At 33.1% G+C, this 27,107-nt stretch overlaps 1 protein-coding gene across 3 annotated transcripts in view; it reads left to right on the top strand.

The window, feature by feature from the left end:
- CALCRL (calcitonin receptor like receptor) overlaps positions 1–27,107 on the top strand; it is a 103,302-nt gene that overhangs the window by 64,106 nt on the left and 12,089 nt on the right. For all 3 annotated transcript variants that reach the window (XM_081242418.1, XM_081242419.1, XM_081242417.1), the window contains 7 exons: positions 2,075–2,185; positions 2,285–2,397; positions 3,749–3,840; positions 19,949–20,075; positions 21,264–21,417; positions 22,771–22,831; positions 22,915–22,981. In XM_081242418.1, the coding sequence (XP_081098544.1) occupies positions 2,075–2,185; positions 2,285–2,397; positions 3,749–3,840; positions 19,949–20,075; positions 21,264–21,417; positions 22,771–22,831; positions 22,915–22,981 (725 nt within the window). The remainder of the gene's footprint in view (positions 1–2,074; positions 2,186–2,284; positions 2,398–3,748; positions 3,841–19,948; positions 20,076–21,263; positions 21,418–22,770; positions 22,832–22,914; positions 22,982–27,107) is intronic.

Genomic DNA, 27,107 nt, shown 5'->3' with positions numbered 1-27,107 from the left:
GCTAATGAAATCCAAGAGCTTCTGTTTCCATTAAGATATTTTTAAGGTATTTTTGAAACATTTATTGAGGGCCTACTAAGTGCCATATATATGCTTCAATTCTGAGAAGAACAAGTAGAGTTGCCAAATTTAGCAAAAGCAAAAACAAGTCCTGTATTTTACCTGGCAACCCTAAAGGCAGAGTTATGTTCAACATGTAAAATGCAACACTCATAGTGAAACAAAGCAAAATGTGAAGACTTTAGATATTTTTAAATCTTTAAACCATCAGTGGAAACAAAGAATTTAAATTTGGGGGAAAATATTTGATAGTATAAAATACAATGTTTGTTATATACATGAAACGTTAAAAGTAGGTTATTATTAGTATTTGTAACTGTCAAAATGAACTTGCTTGTGAGAAAGAGAAAAAAAGCAATTTTTCCACATTGGTCAACTCTTGGAACCTTAATCTAACTGAACAATTTAATTTGTTCATCTTCGGAGAAGTAGTTAGATATATCTGTCCAAATATTTTTATTACAATATATATCCAGTTAATACATGTATTTAAAATATGCCAGACAATAACAAACTATCTGATATTAGCTCAATAAGGATTGAATTATTGAGTAATTAAAATTTGTATACAAATTCTTTGTTAACTGATCTGGCTTCTCACTTTATTCCATTAAAATCTAAGTGTTACTAGTTTAAAATTATTGAATTAACACCTTCCAAATCATCTAGATATGTGTGAAAGCTAGCTTCAAATCTAATTGTTTAACAATAGGAATATATTTATGAGGGTTTTATAATAAAATAATTTTGTAATAAGTTCAAGATCACTGCAAAATAAATCTTCCTCTTGGAGAGTCATAATACACTTTGTAATTTTAAATACTCTAGAAAATCTTGTTATAAAGAAATGTTTATTTTAACTTTGTGTTCCCCAAATCTATTTGATTACATAATTTTTTAATGGAATACCTACCTACTCATGTCTCACTCAAATGTCATACAGCACAGTTGGAAAAATTCTAGACCTGGCAATCTATCATGCAGCCAGTGTTGTGGCATCTTTTGGAGAAGTATAAGGACTTGTTTGTGAGGCTTTCTAAAATGGTATCAGGAAATTTTTCTCTGATAGGCCACAAAATGCATTTTATTTAGTAATACGTGGATGCAAGCTATTTATATAAGAGTTTGAAAATCACAGGAGGGAAAACAGACTATCTGAGGCTTTTTTTTTTTTTTAACTAGAATTATTTAGATTTTCAGGCCAATAGAACTTTTTTACTTCCGTGAAGCCTAGATTGATTCTGAGATTGCCTTACAAATCTGTTAATAATAATAAACATCTCATGGAACATTCAAGTTTCTATCTATGTGTGCTTACCTAACAAGGCAGAAAATTACTCTCTTTGATTACAGACTGTTATAACTTTGGAACATTTTGGTCATTTTATTTCTCTATGTCTTTAAAAAACTTTACATTTTTTCATGTAAGAGGTTCTTTCTCTTAATGTTGGTAAGAAAAGAATGAGAGACTAAACACTCTACTTCATTTGAAAAGAAAAGGAAGGAAAGTAAGAGCTAGAACTTGGTGGAGGGACCTAAATAAGTATGTGTCAGGGTTAATGTGGTGAAACAGGAAATATTGGAATGTTCATCTCTTCACTTCAGAAAATACTATAACTTGCCCTTAGAATACAGTTTCTAAAATAAAACACGTTTTCATCTTCCCATAGTTTTTGAATTTCAAGCATAGGGACACTAATTAACCACTACTTTATGGTTAAGAAAACCAGCAAAGACCGTGTGATTTATTAAATAAATAGCTAACTTTGAGAATTAGAATTAAAGCTAAACCTCATATATTTTTTAGATATTTCTAAATTTAATTTAACAATTAGTTATTCTAATAATTACTTTGTGAATAATCCAAGTAATTGTTATAAAGATTTTATATGATGTCTTCATTTTCAGTAGACAGTCTTTATTCCATGTCAGTGTGAGTCTACCATTAAGACTTTATGTCTTTCTATATAACTAGAGGGAGTTAGTAAGCCCTAATTTCTACTCTCCCCTTAAGGCATTTATTGCAACAGAACCTGGGATGGATGGCTGTGCTGGAATGATGTTGCTGCAGGAACGGAATCAATGCAGCACTGCCCAGATTACTTTCAGGACTTTGATCCTTCAGGTAAAAGTAGAAATTTATATACAAATCTCCTTGACATCTACTTAATAAACCCTTGGTTAACTGAATTACTGTTTCCTTTTTTCCTTTTTAATTTTAAAGAAAAAGTTACAAAAATCTGTGACCAAGATGGAAACTGGTTTAGACATCCAGCAAGCAACAGAACATGGACAAATTATACCCAATGTAATGTTAACACACATGAGAAAGTGAAGGTAAGTAATAATTATAAATTCAGATTTAATTTACACTATTTTAAAAGTTAGTTGCCGATATAATATTGGAGAAAATTTAGCTAGTTCATTCCATTGTAAAGCCTTTTCATCATAAAAACAATGAACAAAAATATCTTTGTAGAAATAAATAATTATTGATTTGGTCATTACACCGAGGAAGCAATCCTGCTAGGTAATTCAGTGTCTCAGTATTGGAGTTTAGAATTTTCCAAAGTAAACATACTTTAAAAATGTAAGAAAAAAGAAAATTTTCATCTGTGGTGGAATTCCTATAATTACGGTCAGGAATTGTGCTCAAGTAAACAAGATAAGCCCAGCGGGGTTTACACAGTTCCCTCAGCAGAAGGCTTTCATTCTGACTGGCTATTAGGTCACCCTCACTGGCATTCCCACTTTTAACATCATACATTAAAGTCAAGGTTAGTCACAGTTTGTCACAACAATAAAGCTTCAATACAAAGTGCCTGCATATATTTGCATGTGTGTGTATATTGAGGCAGATTGTCACAGTGATTAAAACTGTGTTCTGATTTCTGACTTCCTGTTTCTGCTCCTTACCAGCTGTGACCTTGGGCAAGCTGTAACCTCTCTCTGCCTCAGTCCCCTCCTGTGTAAAGTGAGGATACTAAACCCATCCACAAGGTTTTCATAAGAATTGACTTAATACAAGGAAAATATTTAGAAAACTAACGAGCCTATAGTAAGCATTTGATAACTGCCAGCTATCATAATTATAAATCATGTATTGTTTGCTTACTCAGAGAAGGGTTTGAAGAGAATTATAAAAATACACAATAAAATGGTAAGTTACAATAGAATAAAGACAAAAATCAGAGAAAAAGTCAAAACCAAGATAAAAAATTTATTTGTACACATCAGAGGCGCCTGTAAATTACTGTTTTGAGACTTGTTTTGGAGCCTCAAATTTGTCAAAGGAAAAAAAAAAAAAACCAGTTAGGAAAGAAAGCCTTATCTGGCATCTAAGTCTAAACAAACAAACAAAAATCATTGATTTAAGGTGCACAAACTGATAGAGTGAAAATTGCCAAAATGATAAATGTTGGTTTTCATATTTTATACAACGTAGATCTAATTTCTAATTTCTTAAATAAAAAGCAATTTATAAATTTTGATATCACCCAATAAATTTTCATAGATATTCTTCATTCCAGATGTATTCTAATACTCATTGGCTTGCAAACTAAACGATAAGGCTATCAGATCACATGTTTTTAAAAATATGTTATTTTATTGATTTTGAGCTTATACACATGTAGAATTATAGTATTGATATGAGCCTTAATTATTTTTTTATTCATACAAATTACAGACTGCACTGAATTTGTTTTATCTGACTATAATTGGACATGGATTATCTATTGCATCACTGCTTATCTCACTTGGTATATTCTTTTATTTCAAGTAAGTACATGTAAAACTTTTTTTAATTTACTGATTATCTTTGGTGAATGCAGTGTCATATGCATGTTTATCCATGTGCTGATAAAATTTATGAAATATAGATGATTTATAATGTTTAAAATAAATTGAATGTTTAAAATAATTTGAAATATGTTGATTTTATCTTGACTTTATAAAATGTAGAGAAAGGAGATTGATAAAATATCTGAAGCCTAACTTTACAAAATGAGTATGCATATAAGAATGAAGTCATGCAGTAAAAAGGGAGCCAAAATGAATATGTAAACCTATCCTTATTTGCTTTGGAAACTGCCAAATATTATAGGCCTTCCTAATTAAATTTTCAACTTCTTGGTCAATTTTAATATCAGTATACATGGTACATTATAAGAACTGGTATTTTGTGCAAAAAACAGCAATGACATTTAATATATATTATTTAAAATAATAATTTCAATATATTATGGTTAGGTTAATTTTCCTGGTTTGGTGGGTTCATTTTTAAAATAGTTTAAAATTATATTTTGAAATTTACTTGAAGTTTATTCCTTTTTAGGGTGGAGGGAGAGTCAGCTCCAATTTCTTCTTTTTTAATTGAAATATAGTTGATTTACTGTGTTTTAGATATACAGAAAAGTCATTCAGTTATGTGTGTGTGTGTATATATATATATATATATATATATATATATATATATATATATATACTTTTTCAGATTCTTATCCATTATAGGTTATGAGATATTGAATATAGTTCCCTGTGCTATACAGTAGGACCTTACTGTTTGTCTATTTTGTATATATAGTAGTGTTATCTGTTAATCCCAAATTACCAATTTATCTGCCTTCCTCAAATTTTTGATTCCACCTATCAACTGTGGTGTTTTTTAATTGACAGGAAAATAAATTCTAAAAATGCATAATTATGTATTAACATGGTCTTCATAATTTTGATCACCACCAGCAATTAAAGAATGCAGTGTAAAGAGAGAGTAGCTATATTTTATTGTATCTTCATCACCAGTGTCACTGTCATTGTCTCTCTCTTCCTCTCCTTCCTCCTCTTCTTCTTCCCTCTTCCCTCCTCCTTCTCTTTCTTCAACAATCATCTTGGAACATTAGCAGCTTCAGAACCAACTAAAGTAGTAGTTGCACATCAAAATAATCCAAATACAGAAATTATTAGACACCTGGATGTTAGGCTCATTTGTAACTGGAGCACTAGCTTTTAGCCCACAGTTCATCAAATATTCAAAGTACATGAAATAATATACGAACCAACCAACGAATATTTTTCATGGGATCAAAATCATGGGATCTAGAGATTGCATCATAATTGCTGGAAACTTGCACTTCCTTAAGAATCTTCAATATCAGTTACTTTGGGGAATTTTAAAAAAACTTTTTGTTTTATATTGGATACAGCCAATTAACAATGTTGTGATAGTTTCAGGTGCACAGCAAAGCAACTCAGCCATGCAAATACATGTATCCATTCTCCCCCAAACTCCCCTCCCGTTCAGGCTGCCACATAACATTGAGCAGAGTTCCCTGTGCTATACAGTAGGTCCTTGTTGTTTATCCATTTTAAATATAGCAGTGTGTACATGTAGGTCCCATACTCCCTAACTATTACTTTGGGAAATTTAAATGGCACTTTTGATTTATGACATTATCGAGGCACCATTAGAAACTGACTAAAAATATTCCACTCTGAATAAAGCTAATTCAACATCTGAGTACATTTTAAAATGTGACTTTTTTTTTTTTACTAAATTGTGTTAAAACATGCATCAAAATAAGTTGAAGAGACTTTTTATCCTAAAATACGGAAAACATTTCTTAAAGAATAAAATTTACTATACTGCATTTTGTAACAAATTGCCAAAATGTTCTTGCTCAAAACAAACTGTCGGGCTTCCCTGGTGGCACAGTGGTTGAGAGTCCGCCTGCCGATGCAGGGGACAAGGGTTCGTGCCCCGGTCTGGGCGGATCCCACATACCGCAGAGCGGCTGGACCCGTGAGTCATGGCCGCTGAGCCTGCGCGTCTGGAGCCTGTGCTCCGCAGCGGGAGAGGCCACTACAGTGAGAGGCACGGGTACCGCAAAAAAACAAAAACAAAAACAAAAACAAAAAAAACCAGGCAATTCTCAGTCACTGCCTTTATAATTAGTTACATAATATCAGTTGCTTATATACAGTTTAATAAAACTTCATGTCTTTACTCTTGAATATACTCTTAGGTTATGTAAGATTTTTGAAATGAATATTTTGGAGTACGAAAAACTTCATTATGACTATCTAATAGATTGAAAACTGGAAAATAAACCATTTTCCAAAGTGACAATTTTTAAATAAATTCCTCGGGTCTACAGTGATAAATTATTTATGCTAATTGACAAAGTGAAATAGTGTTACTGATGATAAACTTATTGGTAAAATATGGCACTAAAACTCAGTTAATATTTTATTTAGTACATTTAAAGACACAAAATAAAATTAAAATTTCAAAATCTCAGTATAAATTTAAGAAAGATATAGTTCTTTTTTCTTCTTTATTGCTGAAAACAAAATATTTACAATTTAAAAATGAATGTATCTAAATTTGAATAAATGACTCTCTTGGATCTTAGAACTAAATGATACAATAATTCCCTAAAGTCTATGCAGTACTCTAGAACTCAGATTCTTAGTTCATTAAAATTACATATTACCACACATAGAAACACAGAGAAGATTAATTTAAATGTAACTAATATCAGCTAAGGTTCTTTTTCTAACATGGAGACTTTTATGACCATGACTAAGTATAAAGTAGATCAGCCTCTACCCTAAAGGCATACAATAGAAATCATAAGAGTTATTTAAGACTATCTTAAAAAGCTTCTTGGAAAAAAGGTTATGTTTTAATATTTCTAACCTCAGGAAAAAAAATACAACCATTAATTAAAAACAAACTAATCTTGAGAATTGCACTTAAATTTGCAATATTTTTAAAAATTGAGAACAATTTAATTTTTTTTAATAAAGAAAAGAAATATATACACCTACAATTCTAATACACTATTGCACAATTTCATTTATTTTTCCAGTTTTATTTCATATTCACTTGTATTTACTGTTTTATTTGTAATGTACAAATTATTTTAACTATTTTTACAACTTAGCATTATATAATTCTTTCCATGTCACTAAGAAGTTTTTAAAACAACCATTTAATTGGCTATTTAATTGGCTAACTAATATTTTATTTAGTAAGTTGACAAAAGTTTACTAAATCATTCTTCTATTTTTGAAAATAAACGTTGCTTCCAGCTTTTCCTATTAATAAAATACACTGCAATGGACATTTTCAGCCATTACTTTCCCCATATTTTACACTATTTTTTTAGGCTACATTCCCAGACTTGTGATTTCTTGGTGAAAGGGTATTTATCTTTTTATGGCTCTTGAGATATATCATCTCAAAAGTATTTCAAAAACAACATATTCGAAACAAATTCATACTATCTACCTTCTCCTAACCCAAAGCAGTTTTTCTTCCAGAGTGACCCATCTTTACAAATAACATTACCAGCAATCTAGTTGCATAAGCCATAGACTTAGGAGCAATCTTCGATACCGTCTCAGTTTTCCTCCCTATCATTCTCTCCTCATACTCTGTGGATAAAACCTCCCAACAGCCCTCCAATCTATCCATTTTGTTTCATCTCTCCTGCCACCACCACCAACCTAGTCTTATGTAGCCTCAGTAAGTCCACTTTCACCATCTTCATTCAATGCTAAACATCGCAGCCAGAATATTTTCAAAGATTTATATTAAATATAGATCTGATTTTGTCACCCCTTGCTTTAAAAATTTTAGACTTCCTGTTATAATTTATATAAAATCAAAGTCATTAATGTATTCTATAATTGAATATTCTGTATAGTCTCTTCCCTGCTCCTCTAGTCTAGTTAAATGTAGTCATCTTTCAGATCTAAACCTTAGCATCATTTCCTCAGTGAAATCTCTGTGATTTTTTTATTGTAGTATTTCTGAAACTGCAGCTAGTTTGTGCTGAATGTGGAATAAATTTTTAATTACCATTTAGGAGCCCACCATCTCTTCAGATTTAATACTAATACAGCTGAGACCCTTCAGATTAAATGATCTCTTTTTATTTTGCATGTAATAAGCCAAAATATTTAGACATATTAAATTTCTGAAGGACACAAAGTTAAATATAGCAATTATATTGCATGCCAAAGTCAGCAGTTAAAAAGATGACAAAGGGTGTCCTAGAATTCCAAGTCCTATGGCTCCAGTCAAGTTTGAATTTTAAGGATATAAATAAAGTTCTAAACTAACTCCATAAAACCAAATGTAAAATTAACGGTTTCTTTATGAAAAAGCCATGATTTAACTGAGCAAATGCTTGCTGTGTACTAATGAGGCAATAGTGGGACTGCCAAGGGAAAACAATATTGCAAGCCAGACTATACATAAATGCAAAGTATCCAGTTTCAAAACTCTAATTAAACCAGTCATTTACTCTGTCTACTATGGACTGACTTTGTAAGAGGAAAAGAGGATGTCATAGAACTGACTTATCAGGACAACGAAGAAATTAAAGAAAATAATATCTGCTGATCAGGGAGTCAAGGTACCGAAATTGTTAAGCCAAATGACAAAATAAACAGGGAACAGCAGATGACTTCAATAATCTGAAAGGCTAAAATGGGAATAGAGTTTGTATAATAACACAGAGAGAAAAAATAGTTGGCTCAATTTAAAAAAATAAAAAACACTAACAGGCAAACAAAATAGACTGAACCATCTGTTGACCAACTGACCTTTCTGTCACCAAAGATTTTCAGATATTAGGTGTCAACCTAGCAGGAATTTTGAAATAGGTGATTTCTATACTGGGTTCATAGCTGCACCTAATGATCTGTAATGCTACTTTCAAGCCCAAGTCTATAATTTAGGAAAGAAGATTAGAATGAAAGAGTTAATTTTTTAAAACAAAATATATAATTTCAATATCAGGAAAGTTAGCATTTGTGAAAGTATTTGCAGGCTGAAAGCAATCTACACAGATAAACTACATTTATTATATTATTGATTAGGAATTGAAAGAAAATCTGGTTCAATATTTTTATATCTGTATTTACATATATTATATTTAAAAGAGCAAATGCTATTCAACCAATACAAGTAATTTTAAATTGAAGGGTTAAAATTTTAAACTTCAGAATTAATTTATTTTCTCCGTAGAAAAACACTTTTTAAAAAACTGAAATTGTGTATATACATGCTAAGTACTTTAGCTTTAAAGATATAATCTGTAGACCCATTTCTCATTTTAAAAAGAGAGGCTAAAAATTTCATGTTGCCCCAAACATCGTCTTCATGTTCAACATATTGATAGACCTTATTTTTTTCACAAAAAGAGCAGGTTTTCTTTTTTTTTTTAATCAAGAATTCTATATGCAATATATATATATATATATGTTAATTGCTAAAAATTTCGATGCTTTAGAAAAAAGATTTGTGACATGCTACATAGGCAAAACCTCATTAAAGCAAATAAATATCTTGCCAATATATGAAAATTGGTTCTTGGCCTCTACATAAAAGAAAAATTAAGGTTTTTAACTAGTTGCATTGCTTATTTTTAGAGTTTATTCAGAAACTACAATTAACTATTCATTTTCTATAGTGAACTATAAAAAAGCTTTAATGGTGAGTTAGCATGATAGATATATACTTGATTTCAGGCACAGTTAATTTTAATGGATAGTGTAATACAGTAATTAAAACATGGGATATATGCAAATCTTGCCATTACCACTTACTAATAGTATGGACTTATCCTGATTTCTGTTTTTCAGTTAGCCTGTTTTTTATAATGAGTCCTAACATTTAAAATACTGGGCAGAGAAGACACACAGTACCTGGCATGTAGCGAACTTTCAATATTCAGTAAAAGGTACTAATTTTGTCATTAGACAATATCAATCATGTAGGCACATAGACTACACTTACTTAGATATCTAACATTATCCCTATATAAATAGTAATACAAAGTAAACAACAACAACAACAAAAGCCCCCAAAATTGCTGTGGAGCTACAAAGAGCTATGGGAAGACAGAGGAAAGAAAGACTCATTTTGACTCATAGAATTGGAAGATTCTTGAGGTAATAACCTCACTGAAATGAGTGTTGAATAAAGGGTAGAATTTCAACAGGTAGAAATTGTAAGCCATGAAAACTGAAGAGATTATCTAGTTCAACGCCTAATTTTACTTATATTCTAAGTAGTTAACTAAGTTATCTAGGGTTCCTCCCCATCTATATACTTTTTGTTTGGCTTAGTAATTTTATTTGACTTTAGTTATCTTTTAAAAATGGAGAATTTGACCAGAAAGAAGCAAAGCTTCAATTAATTTTTCTTTTTTATTATACATTCTCGGGCTTTATATAAAACATGAGAAACCTGGGTCAAGTTAGGCCCAGGTATACCATTCTAAATACTTTTTTATGTGTTAGACAGCCTTCACTACAGGTGAGTGGTTAAGAGTATGTTCTCTAAACAGGCACATCTTGTCTCAGATTCCACCTTCGTCAGCTACTTGCTGCATAGTATCGAGCAGCTTCTTTCATTTCTCTAATCCTCAATTTCACATCTTTAAAATGCAGATTCTATTAGTATCTATATCATAGCTGAGATGATATATATGCATTGTTAAGTGGAGAGTCTCGTTTGGAAAACACTATTATTGGCATAGTTGTCACTCTTGTTCTTTCTTATTAGTCCATTAAAAGATTTTATATAAATAGTTAGCCCTGATTGGAATATTTTAACAGTGGGCTCTTTGAAAACATAATTAAAGAACACAGTTTCTAGTTTTATGTGTCCCACATTTTTAAAGAAATTGTTATAATGTTCACATAGAAAAATAAGTACACAATGAATGAAAAATTTTATAAACCAAAGTAGTAGTATAATTATATCAGGAAAAAATTGAGGTTAAGTAAATTAGTCAAAGATAATAAAACTTGTTTAATGCCCACAAGATACCACATAGCTTACTCAGTACTTGAATTTGTAGTCTTTGATTTTAAGGCACTTTTAATATATACTCCCAGAACTATCTACTAAAATAGGAAAAGCCACTATCAACCCAAAACAACTATCTGCTAAAAAAAGGAAATAATGGAAAGAACAGCACAAATTTAGCTCCATGAGAGCAGGAATCATCACTGCTTTGTTTCTTTACACATTCCAGGGCTTAGCACATAACCTTGCGCACAGTAGGCACTTAATACATTTTTAAGGAATGAAGACATGAACTGACTTGGAAACTTATTTCTAGGACAGACTTTCCCATGACTTATCTGTGACCTTGGACAAGTCCCTTGAGTTTAGCCTTTGCTGTCTCCATCAACAAAGAAAGACATTAGAGTAAGACTCTTTACAATTCTAACCAGTAGAAGCATCTGTGTAAAATAACATAGGATACCCTGCAGCTAGATCCAAAGAAGACCAAGGCCATTTCAGAAAATGCTTAACTGAATGGTTAATGAAGCATGTTCATACAGTCAGGAGCAATAGAAATCTTAGCTTTCTTCCAACTAACCTGGAAACAATTCCTAGGAGAGCTGATGTTTCACATAAAATCATTGTGTGCACAAAAATCTATCAATATCTCCTTTCTGCTTCTGAACCCAGTTCCTCATACTGCAGTCATTCTTGTTTAGTCTAGGGTAGAGGCAACTTTTTTTTTTTCATTTGTTAATTGAGTGAGGGTCACTGATCCACCCTAATAAAAACCAAGACCATACAAAAAGTTGATTTAGGGTACTGTTTGTTATTTTTTATTTAGAGAGAGAAAAAAAAGTCTACAACTCATCCATGCTTTAAATTAGAAGCAGAGAACATGAAACACTATTTACCAGATATACTTCAGTTTTATATTAGAGCCAATTAAGGAAAGAGAGTGGGAGATAAAAAGAAAGGGAACAGAAAAGGAGGGGAAGAGAGAGAGACAGAAATTTGGGATTTGCCAAGCCCTAAGAGGCAATGACTCTTACTCATAATGATCCTTGAAAAAACAAAGCAGAACCCTTTAGATAAAAAAAATAAATAAGCTTTACCAGAATTAATTATAAATTATATTTTAATTACTGTTTAAAATCTGAGAGCATAGCAAATCTTGCTCTTACTTTCAACCCAGACAAAAGGCTCCATATTCTTGTACATAAAAGAGCACACGTAACTTGCATGGGGAAAAAGGTAGTTCTTTTTTTTTTTAAACCATCTTAATTTTGCTGACATTTCAGACAATGATTCTAAATTATTTTATTTTATTATTTATTTTATTTTATTTTATTTTTTGTGGTACATGGGCCTCTCATTGCCATGGCCTCTCCCATTAAGGAGCACAGGCTCCAGACATGCAGGCTCAGCGGCCATGGCTCACGGGCCCAGCCACTCCGCGGCATGTGGGATCTTCCCGGACCGGGACACGAACCCGCGTCCCCTGCATCGACAGGTGGACTCCCAACCACTGCGCCACCAGGGAAGCCCTCTAAATAATTTTAAAGCCAAGTTGCATATTTACAACTATATAGAAGATGTTATTTCTCGGTAGTCCTGAGTAAAATTCAGCAAAAATTCTCTCAACTTAATAAAATGATCCTTTAATGCTTATATTTCTGCTTTTCAGGACACGTGACACAAATTCTCACCTTTCTTTTTTTAGATCATATTTGAAAATATTCAATCAATATTGTGAACCTTTCTCTCATTTCCAGTTTCTTCATATATCTCTTGAATTAGAACAAGTATGGCTTTCTTCTTTAAGCTATAACTATTCTCCTGAAAGCTGTTCATGATTCAATCTTTAAATCAGTTTTAAATAAAACTAACTATTTAAAGAAATCCTACATTGAAACAGAGAATAGAGAGTCTTATCTACAAATCAGGTTCTGATGTCCCTGTATTTGCAAGTCAGAGCTATCACTTAAATAAGTTGTTTAAAACCTGGCAAATCTGCATTGTCAGAAGTCTGACAATGGCTGAGTTCAGAAATAGTCATATATCGATCCTTGAATAACATACCTCTGAGTGCCTACTCAGGACCACCCTTGCTTTCTCCACTCTTGTGGTAAGAGTGTATTCATTGTAAGTTTGTTGTGCACTACAGTTCTGAGATACATTCTATTCTGTTGTATGTATTCTAGACTTCGTTCAGCTCAACACTGGATATTTTAGTTATAGTTTTTCATATAATGTTTTATTAGAGCATACTCACTGAGTCTACTTCCAAATTAATGAATTTAATCAATGTGCTGAAACATCCTTCCCTCTCAAACTGAACGTGATGAGAGCTGAAAGCGTTCCTATTCAGGAATGATAGTCTTGGCTGGAAATCTTTTTAAATATGTCCACTGTAATTATATAACAAAAACATTGCATTTCCACATTAGAGTATCAGATTTAAATCAGGACAAACTGGTACAAGAAATAATGGGTTTACTCTAACAAAACCCAGTTCCTCTATAATGTAATTGCTAGTACTGGTTGATGGAGAAGAGTCCCAAGTATGGAAATATAACCAAATTAAAGAATTTGGACTTATTTTAAAGAGTAAATTTATTATTTAAACTATAACTAAATGTTAAAGATTACATATTTCTGTTGATTTTTCTAATAAATATGCACCTTATTATAAGTGTATTTATAACGTATATTTAAATGTAAGTACTATTTAAGCATAACTGAATTTTCATGGGACCAAAAAGACAAATTATTTTAAGAATGCTAATGATCCGTTGCTTGGTGTTAAAACTATACAGTTATTAGAATGGATTAAATTTTGTATTAGAAATAGATAACACAAATAATATAACATCTTTCTTCCCCAAATCATAATATGTTTTGCAATCTGGTTTCCTACTCTTGCAGACATAGTTTATTTTCCTAGACCATACCCACTGATATGACTCTATATGAGGAGAAAGCAAAGCAAAGTAAAGCCTCCCAACTGTAGCATCTTTTTAGTAGTTAGGAAAAACAAAACCCAAGAATGGCGGGGTATTACATTGCTAACATTTGCTGATGGAACGTTAAGATGTAACATAAGAGTAAGAGCTGCAGAATCAAAAATTCATTTAGTAAGTTGTGTTCTTTGAATTTAATTTTCCTCATTTAGTATGGGAAAAAAAACAGTGTGGAGTTTTGCCTTATGCTTTATTCACATTGTCTGTCCTTCTTGCCCCTCAAAAACCTTAAGCTTTAACTTAAAAAAAAAAAATTCGACACAGGATACTGTCTCTGCTTGCAATGCTTTCCTTCCCTATATTCTCCTGTTTCAGTTCTATCTGGAGTATCCCCCTCACTCTTGCTACAGTCTTTGCCTATCTCCTAATTCTATTTTAACTTCTAAAAAGCATAGAACACTATGTAGAATTACTTTATGTAATATATGTATCTATTTACCCTCCACTGTCCCATGAGTAACATGAGATCAGGATCGTGCTCTGTGTTTTTCACAACTGTTTCCCTAGTATTTAGAAACAGTGAACAATATATTATTATGCATCAAAAATAGTTATAAGTGACTAAATGAATGTTAAAGGAGACAAAAGCCTTATTATTGATACTTTATTAAAAACTTAAACATTCAAATTCAAAAGATCACTTAATAGGATTGTGACCTGGAGCAGCTTACCTCAATTTTATTAAAGGATAATGATATTTCAAGGGGTTGTTAAATGAGATAATGAATGTAGAGTACTTATCTCTGCACCTGGGATATTGTAAAACCTCAACATCATGGTGTATGCTATTATTATGAATTTTATCTCTAAAGGGTTGTTTTTTGGTTTTGTTTTTTGGGATTTTTTTTTTTTTTTTTTTAGAGCATAAGAATCACAGGCATTCAGAAAGCCAGACTATTTCTTCTCTAGTTTTCTGCCCATTAGGAGACCAAGAAGCACACTTGCACTGGGGCAATTCACACATGAGAGCAAACCGTTTGGCCACATAAAATGAGCAGGTCTGTTCCTTATGCAGCCTGTATTTATATGTAATATTAAATGAGCAACTTTGGGAGGCATGGGCAGTGGAGGAGGGAGCATGATAGAGGAAGGGCAACCACATCCTCTCTAGCAGGACTTGACTGAGCACCTTGGTTGAAACACTCTTGGACTCTTTCTAATCTGGCTGAATGGATCACCAGCAGCCTCCAAAAGAGAGCTAATGTTAGAGGTTATGTCTGCTTTGTGTCATATAACCAGGTGATTCCATCAACTCAAATTTCCATTGCCAGTAGACAAAAGATAGCCATACTGCTTATTCTTTTAATACATTTATTGCTTTCTGCCTGTTGTTTTTGGCAGTGTTCCTATTGGCACGAGCTTTCCTTTCGGATACATGATTTGTGTTTTCTTGTGGAAAAAGCTGAGCATTTGGAAATTAAATTAGATAAACTAGCATAAGGAAGTAGTACACTGTAGAGTGGGCTATTCTTTTATTGCTTGTATTTCCTCCTTCCATGACTAGTTTTGCTCAGGATTAGTACTGAGGAAAGTAATTTGGAAATTTCGACCTCATGTCAAAACCAAATGGGAATCAAAGGCAAGTGTTTTGTCCATACTGTGGCAGAACTTTGAATATGGAGTAGCATAATACCTGGCATCAGCATGATAAGGAAAGTGGAAATTTGCAGACAACTCCTTGGGAAGATAATTTAGATTGCTTGATTTATTGCCCTTCATCACATGGAAATTATCTTTCTGATGCTGAATTCTTGTGTTTTGTAACAAAAAGATGACAATGTATCATTTCATTACTTAAAACATGGGCAGTTTTATATTACTGACATGAACCTTGATGCTATTTTATTATTTGTGAGAGAAAACCATTAGAGAATTTGATTAAAATTAGCCACATGAAAACTATGTTAAAAATAATAGTTAACTTGGAATGTTTACTATAGGTTAGATACTATGCTAAGCACTAGACATGATTTAACTCATTTAACCTTCCAGCCAGTCCTATGAAGTACTATTGTTATCCCTATATTACAGAAAAGGAAACTGAAACTGAGGATTAGAGTTTTTAAATAACTTGTCCAAAGTCACACTTTCAGTAGGTAGCACAAAAAGAGAATTGAAAGGCATGGTTACATTACACATGGAATGTAATGGTTTTGCTGCCACACTTATGCTAACTGCCTCTATAACTCTGCTTGTCAAAATTGTATATTGAAATAGTGTTCTAAAATAATTATATGTACAGAATATGAAACGGAAACAATCCAGACCCACAAACCACATTTTCTATTCTATGGTTATGCTATGATAACATTTAAAGAAAGCAGACAGAGATTTTTGTTAAACATTCTATAAGCCTATAAAATAATTTTTAAAAATATTTTGAATAAATAATCACATTAAAGAATTTAGGATAGGTTAAATTAGTTGCAGATTAACATTTGAAAAAATAGCAAAATATTTTAGTATTTCATTTAAGCAAACCAGTGTGTTTACCAAGTACATATTTTGGTTTTCATTTTCAAGTTGATTTTATTTGGCCTAATGTACTTATACGTATTAAGGAATATGTTTAAAAGAAAACAATATGCATCACTAGAAAAACCTGAACCATTTTTACCACTAGACATTGAGAAAAAACATGTCAGATAGCATTCGTCTACATTTAAGTTACACAGAACCTGGAGGAAGAAATCGAAGAAACCAAAACTATAGGCTAGTATTGTAGAGAGTAGGACTTATTTTACACAACACAAACTGAAATGATTTGGCAATGGTTCAGTATGTTACAATGATATAGACAGCTAAATGGGATATCAGGGTTCCTAATGCAGAAGTATATGGTTTGAGTCATATATGGTAAATTATCTATGTTGACCATACTACTTGGATAATTTTGTATAACACTCAAAATAAGCTTCATGTGTCTATTGAAATGATTTCATGTGTCCTCTTAAGTAGTTGTTTGGTTTTGGTATTCAATAATTCATTTACCATAGAATTTCACTCTATCATTTCAAAATTTTGCCCATAATATGGCATTGTTTGGGTCTAAAAGAGGGAAATATGGTATATTCTTTTATCACATAGTAAGAGAATAAGAAACCATTTTTTTTGGTAACTGTAGTCACAATAATTACATCTTTAGAAGAGAATAGATACCAGCAGCTCATTTTTTTTTAAACATCTTTATTGGAGTATAATTGCTTTACAATGGTGTGTTAGTTTCTGCTGTATAACAAAGTGAATCAGCTATACGTGTACATATATCTCCATATTCCCTCCCTCTTGCGTCTCCCTTCCACCCTCCCTATCCCACCCCTCTAGGTGGTCACAAAGCACTGAGCTGATCTCCCTGTGCTATGCAGCAGCTTCCCACTAGCTATCTATTTTACATTTGGTAGTGTATATATGTCCATGCCACTCTCTCACTTCATCACAGCTTACCCTTCCCCCTCCCCGTGTCCTCAAGTCCATTCTCTACATCCAGCAGCTCATTTTTAAGTCTTTAACTTTCAAGCCAGATTGAGGTCGGAGCAGAGTCATTAGAAAAGAGGGAATTCTCAGAGGAACAGAAATACAGACTATCATACATAGAGAAGAGAAGGAAGTTTAAATGAACACAAGGAAAATTAAACTGGTTTTTCAACTAACTAGTTGCATTTTAGTTTACGTATTTTCAATCTTTTCACATGTGAATATTATAAGTATCAACAGTTATTATATAAATGCTGTTTGTTTTATGTTCCTCAGCTCATATCTTTCAGCTCTTACTTCTATAATGAATTGCTATTTTTGAAAGCCTTCTTCAATGTTTGTTTTCCTGCATTCCAATTTACTCTTTACAAATATTTCTGACTTGCTGTGTAAGAAAACCCTCCTAGTCTTTTGGTCATAATTTGAAAAATATGAAATTTTTTTTATGTATATATGTCTTAACCAATGGACCTGGATATAAGTGTGTTAGCAGAAAAGGGCAAAACAACCCAGTTAAGGAAAACATTTTATTATTTTTCCCATGATGGTAGCTGAGTTATCTAAATTCCATTACTAAAATAGGGCATGGGGGTTTTATATTTGCATGGATAAGCAGTTTTTCCCTAAACAATAGTTGGCACTCCATAGACACAGGGTAAGCCCAAGACAGGCATTTTAAAATAAGACCATGTTGACAAATTTTATGCGTTCATAATTTTCAACACAGAAGAGTGATAACTTACGAGAAATAAACTACACATAATATGCATAAATGATTTGAAAAGAGTATTTTTTTATTAGACCTCTCCTCATATTCATTCATTCTCTTCACTCTCAGTAAACACAAGCACTCGTGTCACTGCTGTGGCATTTTATCAAAAATAGAGCCATCTTTGCCTCAATGTTGACTTCAGTTAAATAGCAGAACTCATGATACTCCTTAATTCAAAAACTTTCAAAGGTTCTTTTTCTCTATAGAGTATCATTTTTACACTGTTCCTTGATCCCTGCCTGCTTCTCACTACTGTCATGCACTGCAAAGTCAAGTCAAGTCAAAGACTCTCTAATATGAAAATACTAGCGACTCTCAGCTGTTTCTATTTTGATGGACTCCATCTGGACTTCACAATTGTTGGTATATGACTGTCTCACACACAGTGATTGATCTGAGGGCCGTCTTGTTCATGAAGCCTTTCAAAGAAGTTTCCCTGATATCATCTACTTCTGTGAAAGGCATGTATTGAAATTCCATAAATTTTTATTTGGATTGGATTCACTTTCAGATCCTTTAAAATACTAGAGCTATATACAGGATCACAGACCTTTAGCTGCAAGAAATTTCAGAGACAATATAGCCTAAACTTTGCATTTTAAATATAGAAAACCTTGGCATCCCAGCCTAACTATAATATCCTGGGCACATAGTCTATTTAGAATAAGGTGATATAGTGATAAAACTAGGTTAAAATCTCAAAGTTTCCAAAGTAGAAGTCATTGGTTTGAGTTATATAGGGCAGATTATCTAGGTTGATCATATTAATTGTATAACTGTGTAAAACCCCAGATGAGCTTTTAACTCTTTGTAATGAAATGATTCCTCATGTCTTCCTACATATATGTTTTGTTTTAATATTAAGTATTGTTTCAAATGGATTCCTTTATATTATTTTAAAACTTTACCCATAATAAGCCATTGAATAATGCTTCATAAAAGAGGTAGTACTTGAGTTGGTCTTTGATCATGGGTAAGGCAGTCATATACAATCTTGTAGAGCAGATGTGGATTCAATCTGAAGACCAGCATTACTTGTCATGAGTGACATCTGCTCCTGAAATCTATTTCTATATGAACTCCATTTAGGCAGTTTTAAAATTTAGTTTTACACATGAGGACCTTCAGTAAAAGGAGGTAATATTTTTATATCTTATGCATGTGGCTGGGCCAATTGGAAAAAAATTCAGTGAAGCTGAGCAAACCTCATTGGTTGCTAAATCTATATTTTTATCAACCCATTTCTTCTAAATACAATGTTATTTTTCTCATGATTGGTCTACATAATCACCACTACCACATAGGAGCTATATAAACAGAACAACCATAAATAACCATAAACAGGCTATATAAATAGAACAGCCTATGTGGTATAATGAAAAGAGCATTATCTATGTGAGAATCTGATGACAAATCCAAAGTTTTCAAATTAATTAGCTGCATGATTTTTGGATCAATTATCTATTTTCACTGAATTTCAGTTTCTACATCTTCAGAATGAATTAGAATATTAACCATGATGAGAGATTAAGGGAAGAAATTTATGCAGAGGCCTTGTACAGACAAATTTCCTTTCCTTATATATGTTTACCTGTACTGAAGCAACACATGTGTCTCTATGCTTTAAGGAATTATAGATTTTCCCCAATTAAAATTCTATCATGAGTGAATCTTGGGGAGAAAAAATAATTCTTCCAAATTTGGAGCAGCTGCTGTGAATTGTGAATGTATCTTATTTGAATGGTTATTAATACAAAATGTGGAAACATTTTATGATGTCAGCACACTTTGGTTTCTCTTGCCTTTCAGGAGCCTAAGTTGCCAAAGAATTACCTTGCACAAAAATTTGTTCTTCTCTTTCGTTTGTAACTCTATTGTAATAATCATTCATCTCACTGCAGTGGCCAACAACCAGCCCTTAGTGGCCACAAATCCTGTAAGTAAAATGAAGTTTAGGTTCAAGGGGTTAGTGGGGAAGAAATAGGAGAGGTGGGGGGCAGGGGTAGATACATGTATATGTGTGTAATTAAGTACTAATATATGTATATTTTATGTCTGACATATAAAGAGTATGTATATGTAGCTATATTCCAATTTAGAAAGGTAAATATATCTCAATATTCCCCAAGTTATAAATATTGAATAACAAAAGGAAGAATAATTTCTTTGTTTCAGTTACTTACATATGTTAAATGTCTTCACCTCATTTATGGTTAGAGCCTTACTGCTGGTTGGACATAACATTTCCTCAATCAAATTTTTAAAAAATATTTAAAACTCTCTCTTCCTGTCTCTTTGAGAAAGTGGAGACTTCAGGAAAAGAGGAAGGAAAACCATAACTTTTTCTTCTTTTTACCTACGTGAAACCCTCAAACCCCGTATTTAAATAAAACAAAGAATGGGCTCATTAGATTATTATTTAATAAGTATCTGCACTGGTAGCACACGATATGCAAGACTTCCTAAGTATTTGGCACTTTTCATGAACTGCTTTTAAAATTATTAAGATAATTATTAAGATTTTTCCAGCAGAATGCAACAATCGAGGAGTTCATGATGACATGGTTAAAACAGATGTAAATTCATTCATGTGCAAAACTTTGATACTTGTAATTACACAATAACTAAAACAGTATTAAGAAAATACACATCCACTAAATGTAGTAAATTTGGCATTCACACATTTCCTGGGAGGTGTATCATTTTAAATCTCTGAAGTCAGTGGCTAAATACTTTAGAGGCACCATTAGATGAGGATGAAGACTGGATTTTATAATCTGAATCATTAGTGGGAAAGATTTTGTGTAGAGGAGAGAAAATTCTGTGTTTCTGTAAAACTAAGCTAAACTATAATATTGCTTTACACGTACATTTATAAACAACTAAATATTGATTGCTTTCTGGGAAGTCCCTGGCGGTCCAGTGGCTAGGACTCCGTGCTTCCACTGTCAGGGCCCAGGTTCAATCCCTGGTCGGGGACCTAAAATCCCCCAAGCCACATGGCACAGTCAAAAAAAAAAAAAAATATATATATATATATATATATACACACACACACAAACACACACACACACATATTCACATACATATATCTATATATCTATATATCTTTTTTTCCTCATAGGTTAGCTGTAAAGTGTTCCAATTCATTCATCTTTACCTGATGGGCTGTAACTACTTTTGGATGCTTTGTGAAGGCATTTACCTACACACACTTATTGTGGTGGCTGTGTTTGCAGAGAAGCAGCACTTGATGTGGTATTATTTTCTTGGCTGGGGTAAGTGCCATCATGCATATCTACTGACTCATCTTTTAAGAAAGCTTTTGGAGGATGCAGAGTTCCTTTGTAATAAAAATATTCTTATTATCAATCATTTTTTAAACAATATCAAGTGATTAACCTTTGCTCATTGCTGTAAATTAAAATATTTAAAGTACCACTGACTCACTGTTTTCGGTAACCACAGGTCAATTAATGATACAATTTTTTTCTATTTAATATTCCAGTGTATATTTTGGCCAAATATGTAGTGACTAAAACAATAGAATTAGAATCATAAATTAGGGATCTATTCTGAATCTCCTTTTTCCTCATGTGCAAAATGAGGGCATTGGGTTTAACCAGCTTTGAAGTTCCATTCTAAAAATGCTTGTTTAAAAATTTTTTTTTATTTTATTTTAAGAGTAGAGGGAACAGTAACTGAATAAAGACAGCCCCCCAAATCTGCTTTTTCCACACAATCTCCTGACATGATATTATTCACAAAGCAAAAATAATACACTTCTAGCATATTTTTAAAAAATAACCGGAATAATGCAAAACATAAAATGCTGAAAATGAATTCATTGTACATGAATTCAATAGGACTAGTTTCCAGAAACATAACTGAAATGATACTTATCTATCTATCTATCTATCCATCTACCTATTTATCCAGTCAGATAATAGATGTAGATATACAGAGGTATGTACACACACACTATATTTTTTTTTACTGAAATAAATGTTGTTCCTATTGGTTGTTTGATATTATTGATAATAAAATGTCATATATATATTTGCCAAGTGAGTCCAATTTTTGCTCAATTATATGTATGTATGTGTTGAGGTTATTAGTACACTCAGGTTACCTTTATAAAATATACATTCATTTTACATTTGAAAGATCTGATTTAGAATGCTAAGAACATGCAAAAGTTCTGATATATAAGCCATCTCTCTCTTCCCTCTCTTCTTCTTCACATAGTCAGTCTCAACTTCTTCCCACATCTGATTGGCCAGTCCCATCTTACAGAAGATATGTGGATGCTGAATTTATTCTAAGCTTTTGAGCCCAGGCAGCACATTTATGAACTTAGGTCTGGAGTCCACTGATTCAAAATGGCTCAGATTAGAAGAAACTGCACACACACACACACACACACACACACACACGCCTGAAGACAGATACCTAATACTTCGTCACATTTACTGTATGAGTAGACAGATAATATTTACGTCAGAAGCATATAGTGACCAGCTATTTTTGCTCCTAGAGTATCTCTGAGTTTCATATTTCAGGACATATCTTAGGAATTCCATCTACAGAGAAAGATGCCTATTTATTTTCTTTTTGTTTGATATTTACAGGATTTCCACTGATTCCTGCTTGTATACATGCTGTTGCCAGAAGCTTATATTACAATGACAAGTAAGATAATCTCTCTTTTTTATTTCAATTGGAAATAATTACAATGAAAATCTTCAACATAATTTCCCTGCTTTTTCCCTTAGCTGTTGGATCAGTTCTGATACCCATCTCCTCTACATTATCCATGGCCCAATTTGTGCTGCTTTATTGGTACGTAATTAAAATGCTCCTTTTTTCATTACTGTTCATAGTTCAACTTTATTTCCTGAAACATCTGGCCTATGGTATCCTTCAGGATATCAGTGGACATAAACGGCATACTCACAGTGTTTGATTGAAGAGGGTTAAAGGAAGGTGTTATATTTGAAGTGTTGGCAGGAAGAGGAAAGGAACTAATTCATAAGGGATGGTGAGGCACCAGGCACCAACAGTGGGAAGCTGTTATCATGGACAGACTTTAAGAGGGGGTTGGGTGAGTGCTAGGAGGGGTAGCCCAACAAGAGGTCTGGCCTTGGGTAGAGGAACACAGCTACTGTCAAAACCACAGCCTGACAGGGGAAAAAGGAGAAGGAAATACTCAAACTTCTCTCTTTTCCCATGCTCTAATCTCTTGGATCCTCCCATTGGCCAAATGCAGCAAATGCCAAGGGCAAAAAAGCCTTGTGATGATGCAGTCCTCAGACCTGCCTCAGAGCCTGCTGGGGTGCAGAGCAGAGGGCAGAGGATGGATCTATTGAGTGGGGATGGCAAACAGGAAAAACCACACACCTGTGACGGTAATAAGACTAATATCCCCATAAAGAAAAGACTTTAATTTGGAAAAAGAAAGTATTGCTTAAACTGTTGTTTTATCATTATAATTATCAGCACTTAATCCAAGTGCACGAATTGGACATTTTAAAGTGTGGTTGCAGGAAAACAGAAGTCAAATTCAGTGCTTTTATTACATTGTTTCAATGGGGAAATAAATTAATCTAAATTAACATGCTTTCTCTCATAGAACATTAGAGACCAGATTGCAATTACAGTCTTTAAGACTGTAATTACAGCTGATATTTAATTATATATAAAAAGAAGAAGGTGGCACGTTTCTCAGCCAAAATTCAAAGCTTCCTAACCCTTCTTTTCAGATTCTTTTTTTTAGAGAAATATTCTATTATTTTATTACATTTTTTTTTTTTTTTTTTTTTTTTTTTTTTTCTTTTTGTGGTATGCGGGCCTCTCACTGTTGTGGCCTCTCCCGTTGCGGAGCACAGGCTCCGGACGCGCAGGCCCAGCGGCCACGGCTCACGGGCCCAGCCGCTCCGCGGCATATGGGATCCTCCCAGACCGGGGCACGAACCCGTATCCCCTGCATCGGCAGGCGGACTCTCAACCACTGCGCCACCAGGGAGGCCCTATTTTATTACATTTGCTAGCTGCAGTTTAGTATGTGGTTATGTGAGAACACTGTTCAAGACATTCTCAAGTGAATCACTGTTATTTTCAAAAGTGTGCCATAATTAAGAGGGTAAATTTTAGAAGCTGATTGCCTGGGTTTGAATTCTTCTACCTCTTACTTGCTATGTGACCTTATGCAATTAAACTAATCACTCTGGGCCTCAAGTCCCTTATTTGAAAAACGGAGAATGTAATTACAGAGACTTTTAATTTTTTTTAACAAGAAATTAAATGAGTTAATACATAAAGAGTGCTTAGCCTGGCATGTATAAATCACGGAGCAAGTGTCAAATTTCTGGTTTGTGCTTGGCTACACAAGACAGCCAGTTCAAAAAATCAACACATGGAATTTATTATTATATCTCATGGAAATTTTAATGTACCTTAGTGCAGACTCTATGAAAATTTCAGAGGCAGAAGCATTTCCTTCCCTTGCTACCTGCACATGAACATGTATAACACATTGTTTAAGCTGTATCCTGAGAAGTCCTAGCTTTGTATTCTTGGAAAGAACCAGCATTGAAACCTAGCTCTACCATTGCTGGTTGTGTTTCTCAGGGCAAGTTCTGTTTTGTTTTGTTTTGTTTTGAGCCTCTTTTTGCCTTTGTTTTCTCATCTATGACTATGCAGTAATAAGAATAAATACCTCATAAGGTGTTGTAAGGATTGAGATGTATCCTGTTAAGCAATTAACACAGTGCCTAGAATATAATAAACTCTCAAAAATGCTTTTAAAAGATCCTTCATTTATAATTTCTACATGATACCATGATTCTGTTTTGAGGAAAATACAAAGAAATTATGATTCTTTTTTGGGGCCATCCAGAAGCTTACAGAACAAATACAAGGCAAAATTTTATTATAAGACATCTGGCTCTAGAGAGGGGTATGTGATTCAGAGTCCTAAATCAGAGAGGTTCAGGAAATAAGTAAAAGCACCTAACAAATGAAAAATATAACAGCAATTAACACAATCCTTGGAAGAGCCTGTCCACAACAACTTTGGAAGAGTAGATGGTGCAGTTAGGATAAAATATCACATAGGAATATAGCCCATCAAGCTGCTCAGTAAGAAAGGAAGTGAAAATCCACATTATTTGCAGAAAGCTTTTTCCATTTTTCTGGCCTAACAAAAGACTAGGAGACTATTTTTCTACCAGGATAAAATGTTCTGTCCTTGTTTAAGCTCTAGGGCTCCTCACTGGTCCTGGCCAATTCCAAGGTCTTGGGAGGGGCTCTAGCAATTTTTTATATGGTCACATATTTTTGTATAATTTTTATAAATGAAGAGATTTCAATCACAATCAGTTTCTTTCCACTCAGACTTCCTCTGTCCCATATTCCCTCGAGCAGGGTGGTATTGGAGTGTTTACAGCACTTTTGAGATCTTGCTAAGGGGAAGTTGAGAGGGGATACGGTTAATTTGTGTTTAGTGAAAGATGTTTAGGTCACTTTAGTGAGTAGTTAAGTGATTGCTGGCTAATCTAGTAGAGGAATGACTTCCAGGAATCCTGCTGCCACTGGGCTGATTCACAGGGCTTCCTGCCATGACCCTAGGTGGTATCATGATGTGAAAATGTCCTGTTGTACCTACGACCATCTATGTGAACTTTATGGGTATTGGAGTAAAAACAAGTTTCTCCTCTTTTCCTTACCTAGTTTTTCACTAAGATAGATGAGATTCAGATGTGATTCATCTGAAATTCATTATTCTTGTTCTATTTGTATTTAAAATAAATGGAAGTATTTGCAGAAAATAAAGTAGGATGACTCTCTAATTTCTAGGTTCACATTTTAAATCAGACTTGCCATTTGGAGAAGCACTTTGCATTTAGAAATTTTTATATAACAGGCATTTAAATTGCAACATTTATAGTGATTTTTATAATTTATGATTTTTGCATATTAGGATTATAAAATATTCTAAATTCTAAATTTATAAGCAGATAAAATGGCATTATTACTTTTTATTCAATGGGCTGGTAGAAATTTCCACTTAGTCAAAACTTTTAAAACAGTAATGAATGCTTGGGAAGGGAATACAGTAGGATGGGTGGAATAACAGCTGATGTGTTGATTCATCATGTTTCATTCTTACACCTGTTGCAATAGCTTATTCTGCTTTGGTCTTTAGCAGAGACAGTCCTGTGTCTGTAACCATGTTACTTTTCATAGATGTGTTTCCATCAGGATTATAGTTAGCTGTTTATTTTTGAAGCATATGTTCCACTGAATTCTCTAAAAGAATAGTAGAATATTTTTATGCCCAGTTATTTTCATAACACGTGCCTTAAATCAGCAAATGTATGTTATTTGTTCATTGCTTTCTATATTAAATGAGATACTACCATTATTTTTCTGATTAAAGTATGTGGATATAAATTGCATAATAGTACGCAGTTTGAAATTTTTACATTATTAAACAAAACACAGATGCTAGAATTCAGGGTGAGAAAAAAGGAAAGAGAACAGAATAGTAGAATAAGAGCCCGAAGGGACTTTTCTGGGGCTATTGTCCATAATTCTATGGAAAGCATAGGAATAGGAATAGAGGATATAGACAAAAGTAACAGATATTGACATGGATAAAGATAAGAAAGAGAGAACGTATTATTCAGGAAGAGAGAGAGAAATGTATTTCAATAGAACTCTGTTCATTTCTTGAACACTATATATATATTTTTTCACATCTTTATTGGAGTATAATTGCTTTACAATATTAGTTTCTGCTGTACAACAAAGTGAATCAGCTATATATATACATATATCCCCACATCCCCTCCCTCTAGAGCCTCCCTCTCACCCTCCCTATCCCACCCCTCTAGGTCGTCACAAAGCATCGAGTTGATCTCCCTGTGCTATGCAGTAGCTTCCCACTAGCCATCCATTTTACATT

The sequence above is a fragment of the Mesoplodon bidens genome (genome assembly GCF_964165515.1).
Source record: "Mesoplodon bidens genome assembly, chromosome: 8".
NCBI classification, from domain to species: Eukaryota; Metazoa; Chordata; class Mammalia; order Artiodactyla; family Ziphiidae; genus Mesoplodon; species Mesoplodon bidens.
Note: the sequence above shows the minus strand (reverse complement) of the source record. Positions and strands in the feature narration are given on the sequence as shown.